Consider the following 13,408-nt stretch of genomic DNA (forward strand, 5'->3'; position numbering starts at 1 on the left):
AAAGAGGTCTGCCCCAAACCCTGTGGGTGAGGCGTCTGCTGCAATTATAGTCAGAAATGAAGGGTTGCAGTGTGCGAGTATCTCTGTTGAAACAAGCATCTCCTTAATTCTTCAAAATGCCTGCTCTTGAGGTGTGTTCCAACACCAGGCCTGATCTTTCTTCAAAAGTTGTCCTGCACCAAATTGGGTAAAAATTTTGCCAACTGATTGCCATTCCTAGGAATCTTTGGAGGTTGGACTGGAGTTGGGATAGGGAACTCACTAATGGCTCTCGTCTTTTGCGGGTCTGACATTATGCCCTTACTACTCACAATATAGCCTAAGAATCGAAAAGACATTTTCAAGAATTCACACGTCAGCCTTCTTGAAGATGATGTAGAACTGTTTTGACTCTCTGGTCATGTTCTTCGACTGATTCTCCATGGACCAGAATGTCGTCCATGTGACAAATCACCCCTTTTGGATCTTGTAGAATATTGGACATGGTCCTTTGGAAGATTTCCGGTGCCAATGTTACACCGCATGGTAAGTGATTGAAGCAAAATCCTCTGAATGGTGTGATGAATGTTGTACCAATCTTGACTTCTTGTCTAATGGAAGTTGCCAAAAGCCACTGTTGGCGTCAAGTTTCGTGAACATTATGCTTTTTGATAGCTTTGCCAGGCTTTCATCCACCAAAGACTTAGGATGAATTTCCCTCACCACAGCTTTATTAGGCTGTGTTAAGTCCACACAGATACGAAAAGTAAGTACCATTTGGTTTTGGGACTGTAACCATAGCCGAACACCACTAGGCTTCATGACTGAAGAAATGTCTCCCATCCTGTTCATCTCTTCCAGCTGATGCTAAACTTGGTTCATCAATGAGTGTGATATCTTCCTTGGTGTAATAATACATACCAGTTTGGCATCTTCTTTCAATGTTATACTATACTTGGTCTTCAGTCTTCCTAGAGCCGAGAACAGTTTTGGAAAGTCTGCTTGAAAACGACTGTTGGACTCTGGCCGTTTAAGTTCTTCCACTCTTTCGAGTAGATGTAGGTCTAAACGTTCTCTTCTGCTTAACAATGAAAATTCTTGATTTTTCAAAACATACAGGGTTTCCTTAATCTGCCTTCCTTTATATTGGAGTGTGGCTTGCAGCATTCCTTTGACCTTCAGTTGTATCCCTGTAGGACCTTGTAATTGAGTACCTGCTGATTGTAAGGAATGTCTCATCAACCATGGCTCTTGGTCTGACAGAACTGTGACACTTGCACCTGTGTCCAATTTAAAATTCGTAATATGTCCATTGACATAAATACTGCCCAGCATGCCTGACTGGGGTTGTTAATTTCCCCTAGAAGTCTCCTTTTTTCTCTTCCACTGGGAATTGGTGCAACTCATTCACAACTCTATGCATGAAAGCTTTTTGTTCGGCACTTTCAAGAGAAGAGGTCTTGCTCTGCACATTTTCCCATAATGGCCTGACTTCTTGCACTTAAAGCATTCAGCCTTACTCGCAGGGCACTAATCTATGGGTTTTTCTGACTCCACAGCGCTGGCAGGGTTTCCCGGTGTCTTGCACCCTCTCACCTGTGTATACCTTCTTCTCTACAGTGTTTTTTTCTCTCTTGGACTTGAGGAACTAACTGTACGGTCATCAGATTCTTTCCGTTCCAAGGCTTCTCTTCAGCCCACAGGATGGCTCTATTTTGTCTTCTGACTTCTGCCTGTCGCACAATCTGAATCGCTTTCTCCAGAGCGAGGTCCTCTTTTGGCTGGAAGAGATCTGATAAAGACTCGTCAGCTATTCCAACAACTATACGGTCTCGCATCAATTTGGACGTTAGTGCTCCATATTCACATCCTTCAGCCAACTATACAAATCATTAATGAAAGCATCCACTGATTTGCTTAACTTCTAAATCCTTTTATTAAACTTCTCCCTTTCTAGGATGTTATTGCTTTGAAGCAGAAAATAATCATCAAAAGCTTACAACACATCCTCAAATTTAACCGATGCTTAAATCACAATCACATCATCAGCTATTTCACCTAGGGAGTACAGTATTTCCTTGCTCCGCTTCAGATTTAGTATGTAATTGTGAAGCTATTCTGAATCTTAAAAATCTTTTTCTCCAGATTGTGCAGTTTTGAATCTGGTTGGGCCCTTCTGAATTTTGGAAGCTTTCTGGCATTTTATATTTTGAATCCATCCTGTGCTAAACTCTTTTGGGTATTCCCATCTTATTTTAAATTTTCTTTTCCTTAATGGAGGTGTTCTTGCAGTACCTGGAGGTTTCCTGCTCTTTTCCGGGTGTTCCCACGCTTTGAGGTTTCCAGCTCTTTTCGGGTTTTCCCACGCTTTCCCTCCTCGGTGCACTTGAGTAATGGCTGCTGACTCCAGACTCGCCCTCACAAGGGATTGACTATTTTTTGTTTTCACGTCTTCCCTTCTCACCTGCCCAGTGCGCCGTTATTAATAACTTGCCTTTCTACAAGGCTTTTTTCCCCGTTCCCCGACCGTCACTCGGTACTGTGACTCGCAGCCTGATTGCATGACCAGGTTCATTCACACAGATCACCACGCTTCTGTGGTGCAGCCTGAATGCCTGCACGGCTGACTCACAGACTCTCCAGGCCTTTCATCATCTATGGAGCAGTCTGGAGCTCTTTGCAGTCTCTCCTGAGAGCTACAGTCATTTGGCGCTTCTCTTACCAGGTTAGGCATCTCCAATCCTCTGGGTGTGTTTACCATGTACCAAGTTGCACAGCACCTGCCGTTGATCACCTTGTTGTATATTGCTGTCACAATATTGTATGTTGGTACAAAGGTCTCAGAGTCTCTGGCTGGCTAAACATCAACTCTATTTACATTTACATCCTATTTACACTCTGCATGAGGATCTCTAGCTAGCACTTCTGATGGTGCTTCTAGCGCCTTCCAAACCTACTGCCCATGTGACTATTACCACGTCATCACAGTGAGAGGGGTTACTCTCATTGTCTCAAACCGGAACCCTTTCAGATCCTTATCCTACACTCGTCCCTGAAACTCCACCTTTAATAACCAAGTCAAATGATTCTTCAATCTAAGCTTTGGACATCCCCCAATTTCTCCCTTCCTGACCTGGTGTCCATTTGCTGCATGGCTACTTGTGAAGAACCTTACAATTTCTTTTTACACTGACGGTGCTATTTAAATGCAAGTTGTTGATGGTGATTGATAATTTCTCGACCTACACTTCACAACTCTCATCGTGCTGTCCAACATCAAGTCATGAATCAGCCAGCACCTTCTGCCACTCAGCATTAACAAGAACAAAGCCATCCTTTTTGGCCCCATAACAAATACTATGCCTTATTTCATCGTCCCATGCATCTTTTTGAATACCCACACACACAGCCTAACCATGTGACGTCTCCGCATATAAAGCTCCACTCTCCTCCTTAATGCTTACAGTCCTCTGCCAGTGCAGTACTGAGAGAGTACTGCACTGTGCTAGGTGCCGTCTTTCGGAGGATATGTTAAACTGATGCACAGATTTAAGGTGATTGGTAGAAGGATTAGACAGGACATGAGGAAAACTTTTTCACCCAGAGGGTGGTGGGTGTCTGGAATTCACTGCCCGGATTGGTGGTGGGGCAGAAACCCTCAACTCATTTGAAAGGTACCTGGACATGCACCTGAAGTGCTGTAACCTGCAAGGTTACGGACCAGATGCTGGAAGGTGGGATTAGATTGGGCGGCTAGTTTTTCAGCCGGCGCATACACGATGGGCTGAATGGCCTCTTTCTGTGCCATAACTTTTCTATGGTTCTTATCTGCCTTCTCAGGTGGATGTAACGATCCCATGGCACAATTCTGAAGAAGAGCAGGTAAGTTCGCCCTGATGTCCTGGCCAATATTTAGCCCTCAAACAACAGCTAGAAAACAGATTATCTAGTCATCAGCACATTATTTTTTGTGGGACCTAGCTATGCTCAAATTGGTTACTGTGTTTCCTACATTAAAACAGTGACAAAAGTGCTTAATTGGCTGTAAAATGTTTCAGAACATCCTGAGGTTATGAAAGGCGCTTTCTTTGCTTTTTACCTCAATATTTGTCAAACCATGACTTTTATGTTGTCAGCATATTTCAAGTTTGGCTCCACCCAACTCTGCAATCTTCTCCAGCTCTACAATCTTGCATACAATCTCTGTTCTTCAGACTCTGGTTTACAATGTATTTCCCCCTCCACCACTCTTTCAGCTGTAGGCCTCAGCTCCCACACACCTGCACTCTGGAACTCTGCCTAAACTTCTTCATATCACTACTTCTCTTCTAATTGCCAAATGTCTCCTCAAACCTACCCGGGTTATACCTTACATTAATGATGCTCCTACCTCCTGCTCACTGTCGACTACTCCATCTGTAAAGCACCTTGGGATGTTATGTTTATGTTAGAATCATATAGCACAGAAGAAGGCCATTTGACCCATTGTACCTGTGCCAGCTCTTTGAAAGGGCTATCCAATTAGCCCCATTACCCTGCTCTTCCCCGCTTTCGTTGCAATTTTTTCCCCATCAAGTATTTACCCAATTTTGTTTTAAAAGTTACTTTTGGATCTGCTTCCACCACCGAATCACAGTGCATTCCAGATAATAACAACTTGCTGTGTAAAACAAATTCTCCCCTCATCTCTCTTCTGGTTCTTTTGCCAATTACCTTAAATCTGTGTCCTCTGGTTATCGACCCTCCTGCCCTTGGAAACAGTTTCTCCTTATTTACTCTACCAAAACCCCCTCATAACTTTGAACACCTCTATTAAATCTCCCTTCATCTTCTCTGCTCTATGGAGAACAATCCCATCTTCTCTCGTCTCTCCACTTTCCTGATGTTAATTTACAGTATTTTGTTAAAGCATATATGATTCTTACAACCTCCCTGTAACTCTGCTTCAAATACCATATCAGAGTTAAACCATAATCCAGTCCTTACTGTTGTGACACCATTGATGGATATCATTTCAAAAATGCTGTCAAGTGGTTTTGTTTTTCTATGCAAACATCACTCCTGGCCCACTAATTAACACCTAATAACTATAGCTCATTAATATGGTACAAGTAAAAGTCAATTAAAACTATCAGATTCAATATACAGACCAAGCCATGATACTGCTACACAAACCACAAAATCAATGACACAGTGCCGAGTAGAACCTTACCTGTCTAAATAATAAACAGCTATAGACAGTGGGTTTTAAAGACTGTCTAATTCAGTCAATTGAAGGTAACTCATACCAATATATTTAAACAACCAATAGTTAATGAATTAAACCACTTTAAACTACAGGTTTTACTCCCTGGAGAGTTTTTGAACATAACATCATTTAAAAAAAGTTCTCATATCAAGTATACAAATTATTTTTTAAAAATTCTAGATCTACGACAGTAATTTTAAGAATACAATCTGATTGGAGAATTCAAATGATGGTTATAATAGAAAGAAATATATTTATACAGCATCTTATCATGTCCTTCAAAAAACTTTTCTTTCCTTCTGAAATGTTTCAATGTGCTTGACATACAATGAATTATTTGGGATGTAGAGACTATTATGCAGAAAATAATGCAATGTGCTGCATGAAAATCTACCAAGACTACTTATTGGGTATTAGAGGGTCTTAATACAAGATCTTTTAAGATATGAGGCTGAACCAGATTGATCACAACCTCAGTGTCCTTTTTAAACATGAGCTAAGCTTCTGACTTTATATCCTCTCTATCATCAAGACCGATTGGGCTGGATTTTAAGAGCTGCCGCCGCTGTTGGGCGAGTAAAGTGGCACATGTGGGCCGCACAGCGCAGAGTCATGCGATCTCCCGCATGGTGGCTCATTTAAATAGCCGGGGTGGCCCATACCACCCACCCCCACCCCTGTCCCCACTCTCCCATCACGTGGAGGGGATGGGCTGTCTGACACTGGCAATGGCGTCAGCTGCCTGTGTGCAGATGCTGGCACCCTTTTTTAAAGGAGGGCAGCCAGCCTTGTTGGTCAATTTGAATCTTTAAAGTGGTATTTCCCCCCGCCCCCCGCCAAAATCTACCACATAAAATTGTAACACCCCTTTCCCACCCCCCAATAACAATTACATTAACTATTTGCTCTTCCCCCCCAAAAACATTTTTTTTCTCCAAAAATATACTTTATTCATAAAAATTTGCAAATACATTACAAAACAGTTCAAATTTGACATTTCAGAAAGTACAATAGAGATCAGCTTCCTTCAATACAGAACATGAGGTGCCTCACAACTCTTACCATTCCATTTTATACGCAATGTACATTTGCATTACATAGCAAAAACATTTTTGGTGCATACAGCCCAAGGGGTTTTACACGGGTTCCATCCCCTTGGTAAACTATGGGTTACCTTTGAATCTGACCTACCCACCCCCCCCAGACTGTACAAGGTTTAAAGTTCACCCTTGCCACCATCTCCTAAACTCATTATGTTTATTTGACCCCGTCCACCCCATCCCCGCACTAAAATCTTAACTACCCCTCCGCACCTCCCCACCAGTGTCATGTCAGCTTTCCCCAGATGGGGAAGTGAAGGTGTGGGAGTGCCGGCCGCCCTACTGAAGAACACAGCGTGCCCGGAAGATTGCTGGTAAGCATATTTAAATTTATTCATATCCTTGATTTAAATATTTAGATTCAGTTCCCATCACCCAGCGACTGGGGGGCCACCACGGAGCCTTGCCACCGCTGGCAGGATCGGGCCGGGCTCCCCCAGCATCGGTCTCCATGGTGGGCCTCTGCCGGAACCGTCTTCTGGCACCACCCCCATCCCGCCACGGAGCCTGAAGTCAGGGGCTCGGTAAAAGCTATTTCCACCTCTGAAACATCACCAGTCTCCGCTCTTGCCTCAGCCCATTTGCTGCTGAACCCTCCATCCATGCTTTTGTAACCTCCAGATTCCAATGATCTCCTGGCTGGCCATCCACCTACAACCCTTCAAAAACTTGAGCTCATCCAAAACTAGTCTGCCAGTATCCTAACTTGCACCAAGTCCCGCTCATCCACTACCCCAGTGCTTGCTGACCTACACTGGCACCTTGTCCGGCAATGTCTCAATTTTAAAATTCTCATCCTTGTGTTCAAATCCTTCCATGATCTCGCCCATGCCTATCTCTGTAACTCCTCCAGCACTACAACCGTGGCCTCTTGCACTTCCCTGATTTCATTCACCCACCACTAGTGGCCATGCCTTCAGCTGTTCAAATCCTTTCATGACCTTGCCCATTCCTCTTTGATTAAGCTTTTGATCACCTGTTCTAATATCATCTTATGTGGCTCGGTGTCAATTTTGTCCAACAATGCTCCTGCGAAGTGTCTTGGGACTTTTTACTAAGTTAAAGGTGCTACATAAATGCAAGTTGTTGTTGAGCTTTTCTGTGGTCAGCTCATGCGTTGGAACAATTCATCTGGATTTGGTTACACCTCACTTATCTGAGTGAGCTATAATGGAAGCTTACTGATATAGGTGGTAAACCTGCTTTATTATATGGGAATATCTTGTGTCCTGTATTGAAAGTAGGCACAGACTGTGGGTATTGATATAATGATGTATCCATCTATTTTGATTATTGAATCTCTCTGAATATGTCCATCAAAATGAATAAATACAGAATACTGAGATGGTTGGAAGAGGATTATGACAATCAAGCTGAAAAACTCCACTCGTTTGTGCTGATTTGGCTGTTTGCAGCTGCGATGGCAGTAGTGGTGTAACAATCACTTACTATGCCCCTGCCTAAGATTCCCACTCCTGATTACTAATCCTCGTTGGCAGTGCACATTGAGTGAGAACAGGATAGAGACAGGCCTTGCCAGCACTCACTGTCAATTCTCACACATGAAGAATGATTACTTGGTTGAGGTACCGGAGTCTGACTGGCACCTGGGGAACTGTTTCCAGCAAGCAGGTCAACAACTTCAGAACAGGAGGAAAAGGGACAAAACTGGGGAGAGAAAGTACATCACATGAACTGTGAAATGATAATTACCAGGCAGTTTATGAGCAGCAGTTGTTGTAAGCTCCCTACAAAACATTTGTTTTTCTTACATTATCTCATCCATGTAGAACGAAAAAGAAATGCCTACATTTATATAATGCCTTACTATATTGTCAAAATGACTCAGAGCACTTTCCATGATGAATGTTTTGGAGTTCAGTGTCTGTAATTATGTAGACAAATGTGGCACTCACTCTATAGCAACAATGTCCCTTAGACACAATGAGATGATTAATCGGTTAATCTGCTTTGGTTGAGGGAGAAGTATTGGTCAGGTCACCAAGAGAACTGCCTCCTCTTCTTTGCGTAGTGCTAACAGATTGTTAAAGTTGACCAAAACATGTAGACAGGACTTTGTTTTAACTGTCCTTCTGAAGGATGGCACTTCCAATAATGCAATGCTCCCTCGGAATTGCACTAGGTTGTATGCTTAAGTTCTATTTGAACAAATCTTTGAGTGTTGTTATTGCGACATTGTGAGCAGGCTAATACACTGGGGTTTAGGTGAAACATAACTGACATAGAACCTGAAACTGATGTATTAGTAGTCATATATGTACAGAATATATACCATATATTCCTTTGTGTATTACCAAATGCTATCTACAAGGTAATAAATTATTAGGAAAATAAAAACTCATCTCCTTCCATCCTCTTTTGCAGCTGCTGCAAAGATGACAGTGTTTTAAGAGCTATTGGCCGAACAGAGACCTGTGTTTGCTACCAGAAGCCTCTTTAAGCATTAAACTAACAGAGGTTTTTAGAAAGGAGTCCCAGTTTCTCAGTTGCAATGTTTTGTGCATGTTTAAGGTGTCTGTCCCATTTAAGTTAGTTTTAACACGAAAATAGTTTAAGTTCAGAGTTGTATGAAGTGGTTTATTAACAACAAAATGGATAAGATTTTATAAGCAGTACTTAAGATTTGCTATGTCTAATACAGGATAGCTCGCAATTAGCCAGTTTGATGTTGCTGTTGGTATGTAATTAAAGGATCAAGAATGTAAGCTGAATTAGTTACTCGATGTATACAGGACAGTGCCATCAGCAAGAAGTTGGGTGTTTTGGAGTACTACACTACTGCTTGATATGCCGCCCATGTACAATTCTAAACTAACAAGAGCCAGAAGGAATAATGAGGTATAAAGGCCCATCTCTTTTACAGGGGCCAGTCATTTCAAGCACATTCAGAGCCAGAACCTCAGTTACTTTAATTGCATGCAGCATATCATCATCACCACCAGAAGTCTTTCTGAATTCTACAAATATTGCACCAGTAGTGAACTGTTCAAAACAATATCCACACACAGCTCCGGAGCATGCAAACCTGATCTGTGTGAAATTCTAATGTACCAAATTGTTTTTTATTATTTACCACTATATAGAATTCTTCATACAAGTATTTAAAGCATCTCTTGATTATCTAGTTTTTTAAAAATTCTCAGTAAATAAATATACCCCAGTCTTCTGCCAAGTTTCCCCATGAGACCACATTAGCTGTCTAATTGCTTTTGTGTAAAATGGAGTTTGTTCAGTGTTTTCTGTTTGGATTCAGGCGCAGTGGATGAATGAATGATTCAATGGGCCATGCTACAAAGATTTACAAATTGCTTATGTTTATTTGCACTTTATAGAAATCCTGATCCAAACGTAACATGTTTCTTGGAGCTCACAATGCATTTATCAACCATGAATAAAAGTTACTGTGGAGTATTTGCATGAAATGGTTTAAAAATGATGGTAACCCAGAGTAATTACTCTATATTAGAGACAGTCTCATTTGTATTAAAAAAGACAGTAAAAGCCAAAGAAAGTGTGTTGAGCCATATCAGATTATGAATCTAAATGGGTTAATGCCAGTGTTAAAATGTAGGATAATTCTACATTAAAGTGTTTACAAGTTAATATGGCTTAGCAGAATTTCCAGACTAGAGTTATAAAGAATCAACTAGCACAAAGATTATTTGTTCTGCTCTATCTACTTAGGTCTGTTTTTATTCTGAATATACATTTGTTTAAACATTAAGTGCTAATGCCAGCGTTGGAAATACTGAACTGGAAACTGGGCTGATGGTGTGAGGGAGCTGAATTAGCTTATACTCCTCAGATGACTATCTCTCTCAAGCTCCTAACGCTGTTGGCTAACTTAGCTATTCAAGACAGTATCCGATGATGTCACTGCACTCCTGATTTGAACAAATATCAATGGAAGGTGATGGAACTAAATGAAAGAACATCAATGTTAATCTCTGGGTATTATTATACTGCCACTTCTGCATCTGTATGGAGTGGTTGCTACTTTACAGACGCAAAAATAACAATGCAACTCCAAAGTCAGTTCCAGGGAAGTGGTTGGGGGTGGGATGAGACTCCCAGGCAGGCAGCCCCTCTCTTCTTGGGCCTCACAGTGCAAGGAATGTCATTCCAGTGCAGTATCGAACTGGGGTTTGAAAAGTGCTCTGGACCTCTGGCTACTTTTATAGACTTAGTACAGAGTATTTTTAGAGTCATAGAGTCATAGAGAGATACAGCACCGAAACAGGCCCTTCGGCCCACCGAGTCTGCGCTGACTATCAACCACCCATTTATACTAATCCTACATTAATCCCATTTCCCTCTCACATCCCCACCTTCCCTGAATTCTCCGACCACCTGCCTACATTAGGGGCAATTTTTACAATGGCCAATATGTAATGTCATATTTTTGTAATGCTTTGAGATTGTGGACACTGTCGCCAACTTCTCAACGCAATTATAATTTACTGGCCAGGTGGTAAGCTCTGCGCGTACATCTAAGCTTGTATGCATGGGGCTCTCTCTTGGCCAAAGGATATCATTTTGCAGCCAGAGAGTATAAATCTGCTGAAAATCGATCTTGTAGACTGGTAGTCACAATATAAATGCTGCTTTTAGTCATTTTGCACGATATGTTTTTTTTTAATGGTCATTAAGGATAATGAAAGATGATTGAATATAAATGTTTGAGAAAATTGGCAAAACTGGGTTTGGGCGGAAGACCAAAGCAAACCTCAATGTTAAAAGTCAAGTTGGAAAGTGCTTTAGAATTACATGTTTAAACTGGACGGTACGATTCTTTTAACTCACTGCTCATTGCTGCTAACTGGGTGGCACCAAATCTAAACAACCCAAGTCAATGAGGGCTTGAACAGTGTCGCCGAGCTTGCACGGTGAGCTAGAATGTTGGAACAGTGAAGAATACATAACAGGAACTGGTGGTTTACTAAAAAACACTGAGTGACCACAAGCGATGCAAGGTTTTTGGAACCTGACTCACAAATTTTATTTCTGTCACTCAAGTTGTGTATCTGGATTACATCACATTGAGAGATTAAAATCAATCTTTTTCATAAAGTTTTGCAAAAATGTTTGCTTGTTACATGGAGACTTCCTAAGTGTTCCATATTTTGAGGGTGATGATACATCTAAGTAGCCCTGTAAAGGGTCTGCCACTACTCATGGGGGGCAATTTTAATGGAAACGGCTTGTCGGGAGTCTATGAGATCAGATGCAACGCTGGTTTTACACCCTGTCTGATTTTACTCCCCATTGAAATCATTGTGTGGGGTGTAAAACCGGCATTTCATCCCATCCTGTGGGATTCCCACCTGGGGAGTAAGGTTAAAATTAATCCCTATGTTTAAAGGTGAGCCAATTTGAAAAACTGATAATGCATAAGTTTATGGATGCTTTTATTCCCCAAAAATATACTTTATTCATAAAAATCTGTAAAAAAAATGCATGACAAAATAGTTCAAAGCAGCACCAAGTTGACATTCCAAAAAGTGCAAAAGAAATCAGTTTTCTTCGATACAGGAGTGAGTTGCCTCACAACCCTTCCATTCCATTTTACATGTCATGTACATTTTACAGCAAACCCATATTTGGTGTATTTTACAGCCCGATGGGTTCCCACAGCAGAATACCCAGGCCAGAGGAACGGGAATCATTACTCCCTGACCAGATCGATGGCCCATGGAACCACCAGCACAGCCATTACCTGTAGGTGCTGAGGTGTGGTATTCCACACTCCTGCAGAAACAGCAGGTCGGCTTTGACCTTCGCGAGGTAGTCCAAGGTTGAAACACATCGCGTAGTCGATTGCACGTTAATTGAAGCAATCTTTATACCCATTTTTAAGTTAGTTGTTGCTTCCCACGCCAGTTGTCCTTGCTAGTCCCAGTCCTTGGGTATGTTCCTGCATACCCATAGTGTGCGCAAGCTGTTTCACATTTGTTGGGCTCAGAAACTCCTCCTGGTTTCTCATGGGGGGTTTGTTCCACTGGGGTGACATTGTGGGGGGGGTGGTTTGTAGGCTGCAAGGCTTGGGCTGTCCTCTGCTGTTGCTGTCTTTCCCCTCTGTTCCTCCTCGAAGACATCACTGCTCCTGGCTTCCCGGAGCTGGAGTGCGCCAGATGCTTCTTTGCTCTCAATGTCCCGGAGCTGGGATGCGCTGGGCATGTCGCTAGGTTTGGCGCTTTGGGTTTGGGGCGCGCTGGGCCCATCACAGCTTCCAGTGTCCCGGAGCTGGGGGTCTTTATCTTCCAGCTCCTTTGAGTTCTGTTGCTTCTTTTGCAGGTGCTGTTGTTCCGGCCCTTCCTCGTCTAATGAGGAGGAACTGCCGTAGTCTGTCTCAGACAGTAGCCTCCTCTTGCCACTGGTTTGGGTGGTGGCCTGTTCCTTTTTTGGAGTTTTTTTTTGTGGCTTTCCTTTGTACCACTTGCCACTGACCAGTTTGTCCATCTGCTGCCTCCTCCTCCTTTGATTCTGTCTGTATAGGAGGGGTTTCCGGGCACGGGTTAGGTGTTGGGTCGCTGGTTGCAGCAGCCTCCCCTTTCTCCTCCTTCTCAGGTAGACTTTCCTCGCTGTGGAGAGAGTTGCTTGTCTCCTTCCCAGCACCAGACGCATTCACCGTTCCTTCTCCGGGCCTTTCCTTGGACCTTGCCACCTGAGCATAGTTGAGGCAGCGTTTGGGGCAGGTTTTGTAGAAGTGGCCTGCCTCACCACACAGGTTGCAGCACTTACTCTGCTTACAGTCCTTGGTCTGATGACCTTCCTTCTTGCAGTTCCTGCAGACGACTGTGCTGCAGTTAGCTACCACGTGACCAGATTTGCCACAGGTGCGATAAACTCTGGGCTGCCCTGCATAGACCAAGAAGCTTCGACTTCCCCCGATAGCGAAGCTGGAAGAAGGATGGATGATGGCTCCGTTGGCATTGACCTTCAAGGTCACCTTGACCTGCCATTTGATTTTTTTTTTTGATTTTTTTAGATATACAGCACTGAAACAGGCCCTTCAGCCCACCAAGTCTGTGCCGATCATTAACCACCCATTTATACTAAT

The 13,408-nt window shown here is 42.7% G+C and overlaps 1 protein-coding gene across 10 annotated transcripts in view; it reads right to left on the reverse strand.

Annotated features, from left to right (window-relative positions):
- The window catches only part of bcas3 (BCAS3 microtubule associated cell migration factor), a 999,028-nt gene that overhangs the window by 389,847 nt on the left and 595,773 nt on the right, over positions 1–13,408 (reverse strand). Inside the window, exon 23 of one of the 10 annotated variants that reach the window (XM_068010747.1) lies at positions 6,554–7,995. The exons of the other annotated variants lie outside the window; for them this stretch is intronic. Within the exon in view, the coding sequence (XP_067866848.1) occupies positions 7,970–7,995 (26 nt within the window). The 3' untranslated portion in view covers positions 6,554–7,969. Of the gene's footprint in view, positions 1–6,553; positions 7,996–13,408 lie in introns of those variants that run through there. 10 annotated transcript variants of the gene reach the window in all.

The sequence above is a fragment of the Heterodontus francisci genome, chromosome 30 (genome assembly GCF_036365525.1).
Source record: "Heterodontus francisci isolate sHetFra1 chromosome 30, sHetFra1.hap1, whole genome shotgun sequence".
Taxonomy (NCBI): domain Eukaryota; kingdom Metazoa; phylum Chordata; class Chondrichthyes; order Heterodontiformes; family Heterodontidae; genus Heterodontus; species Heterodontus francisci.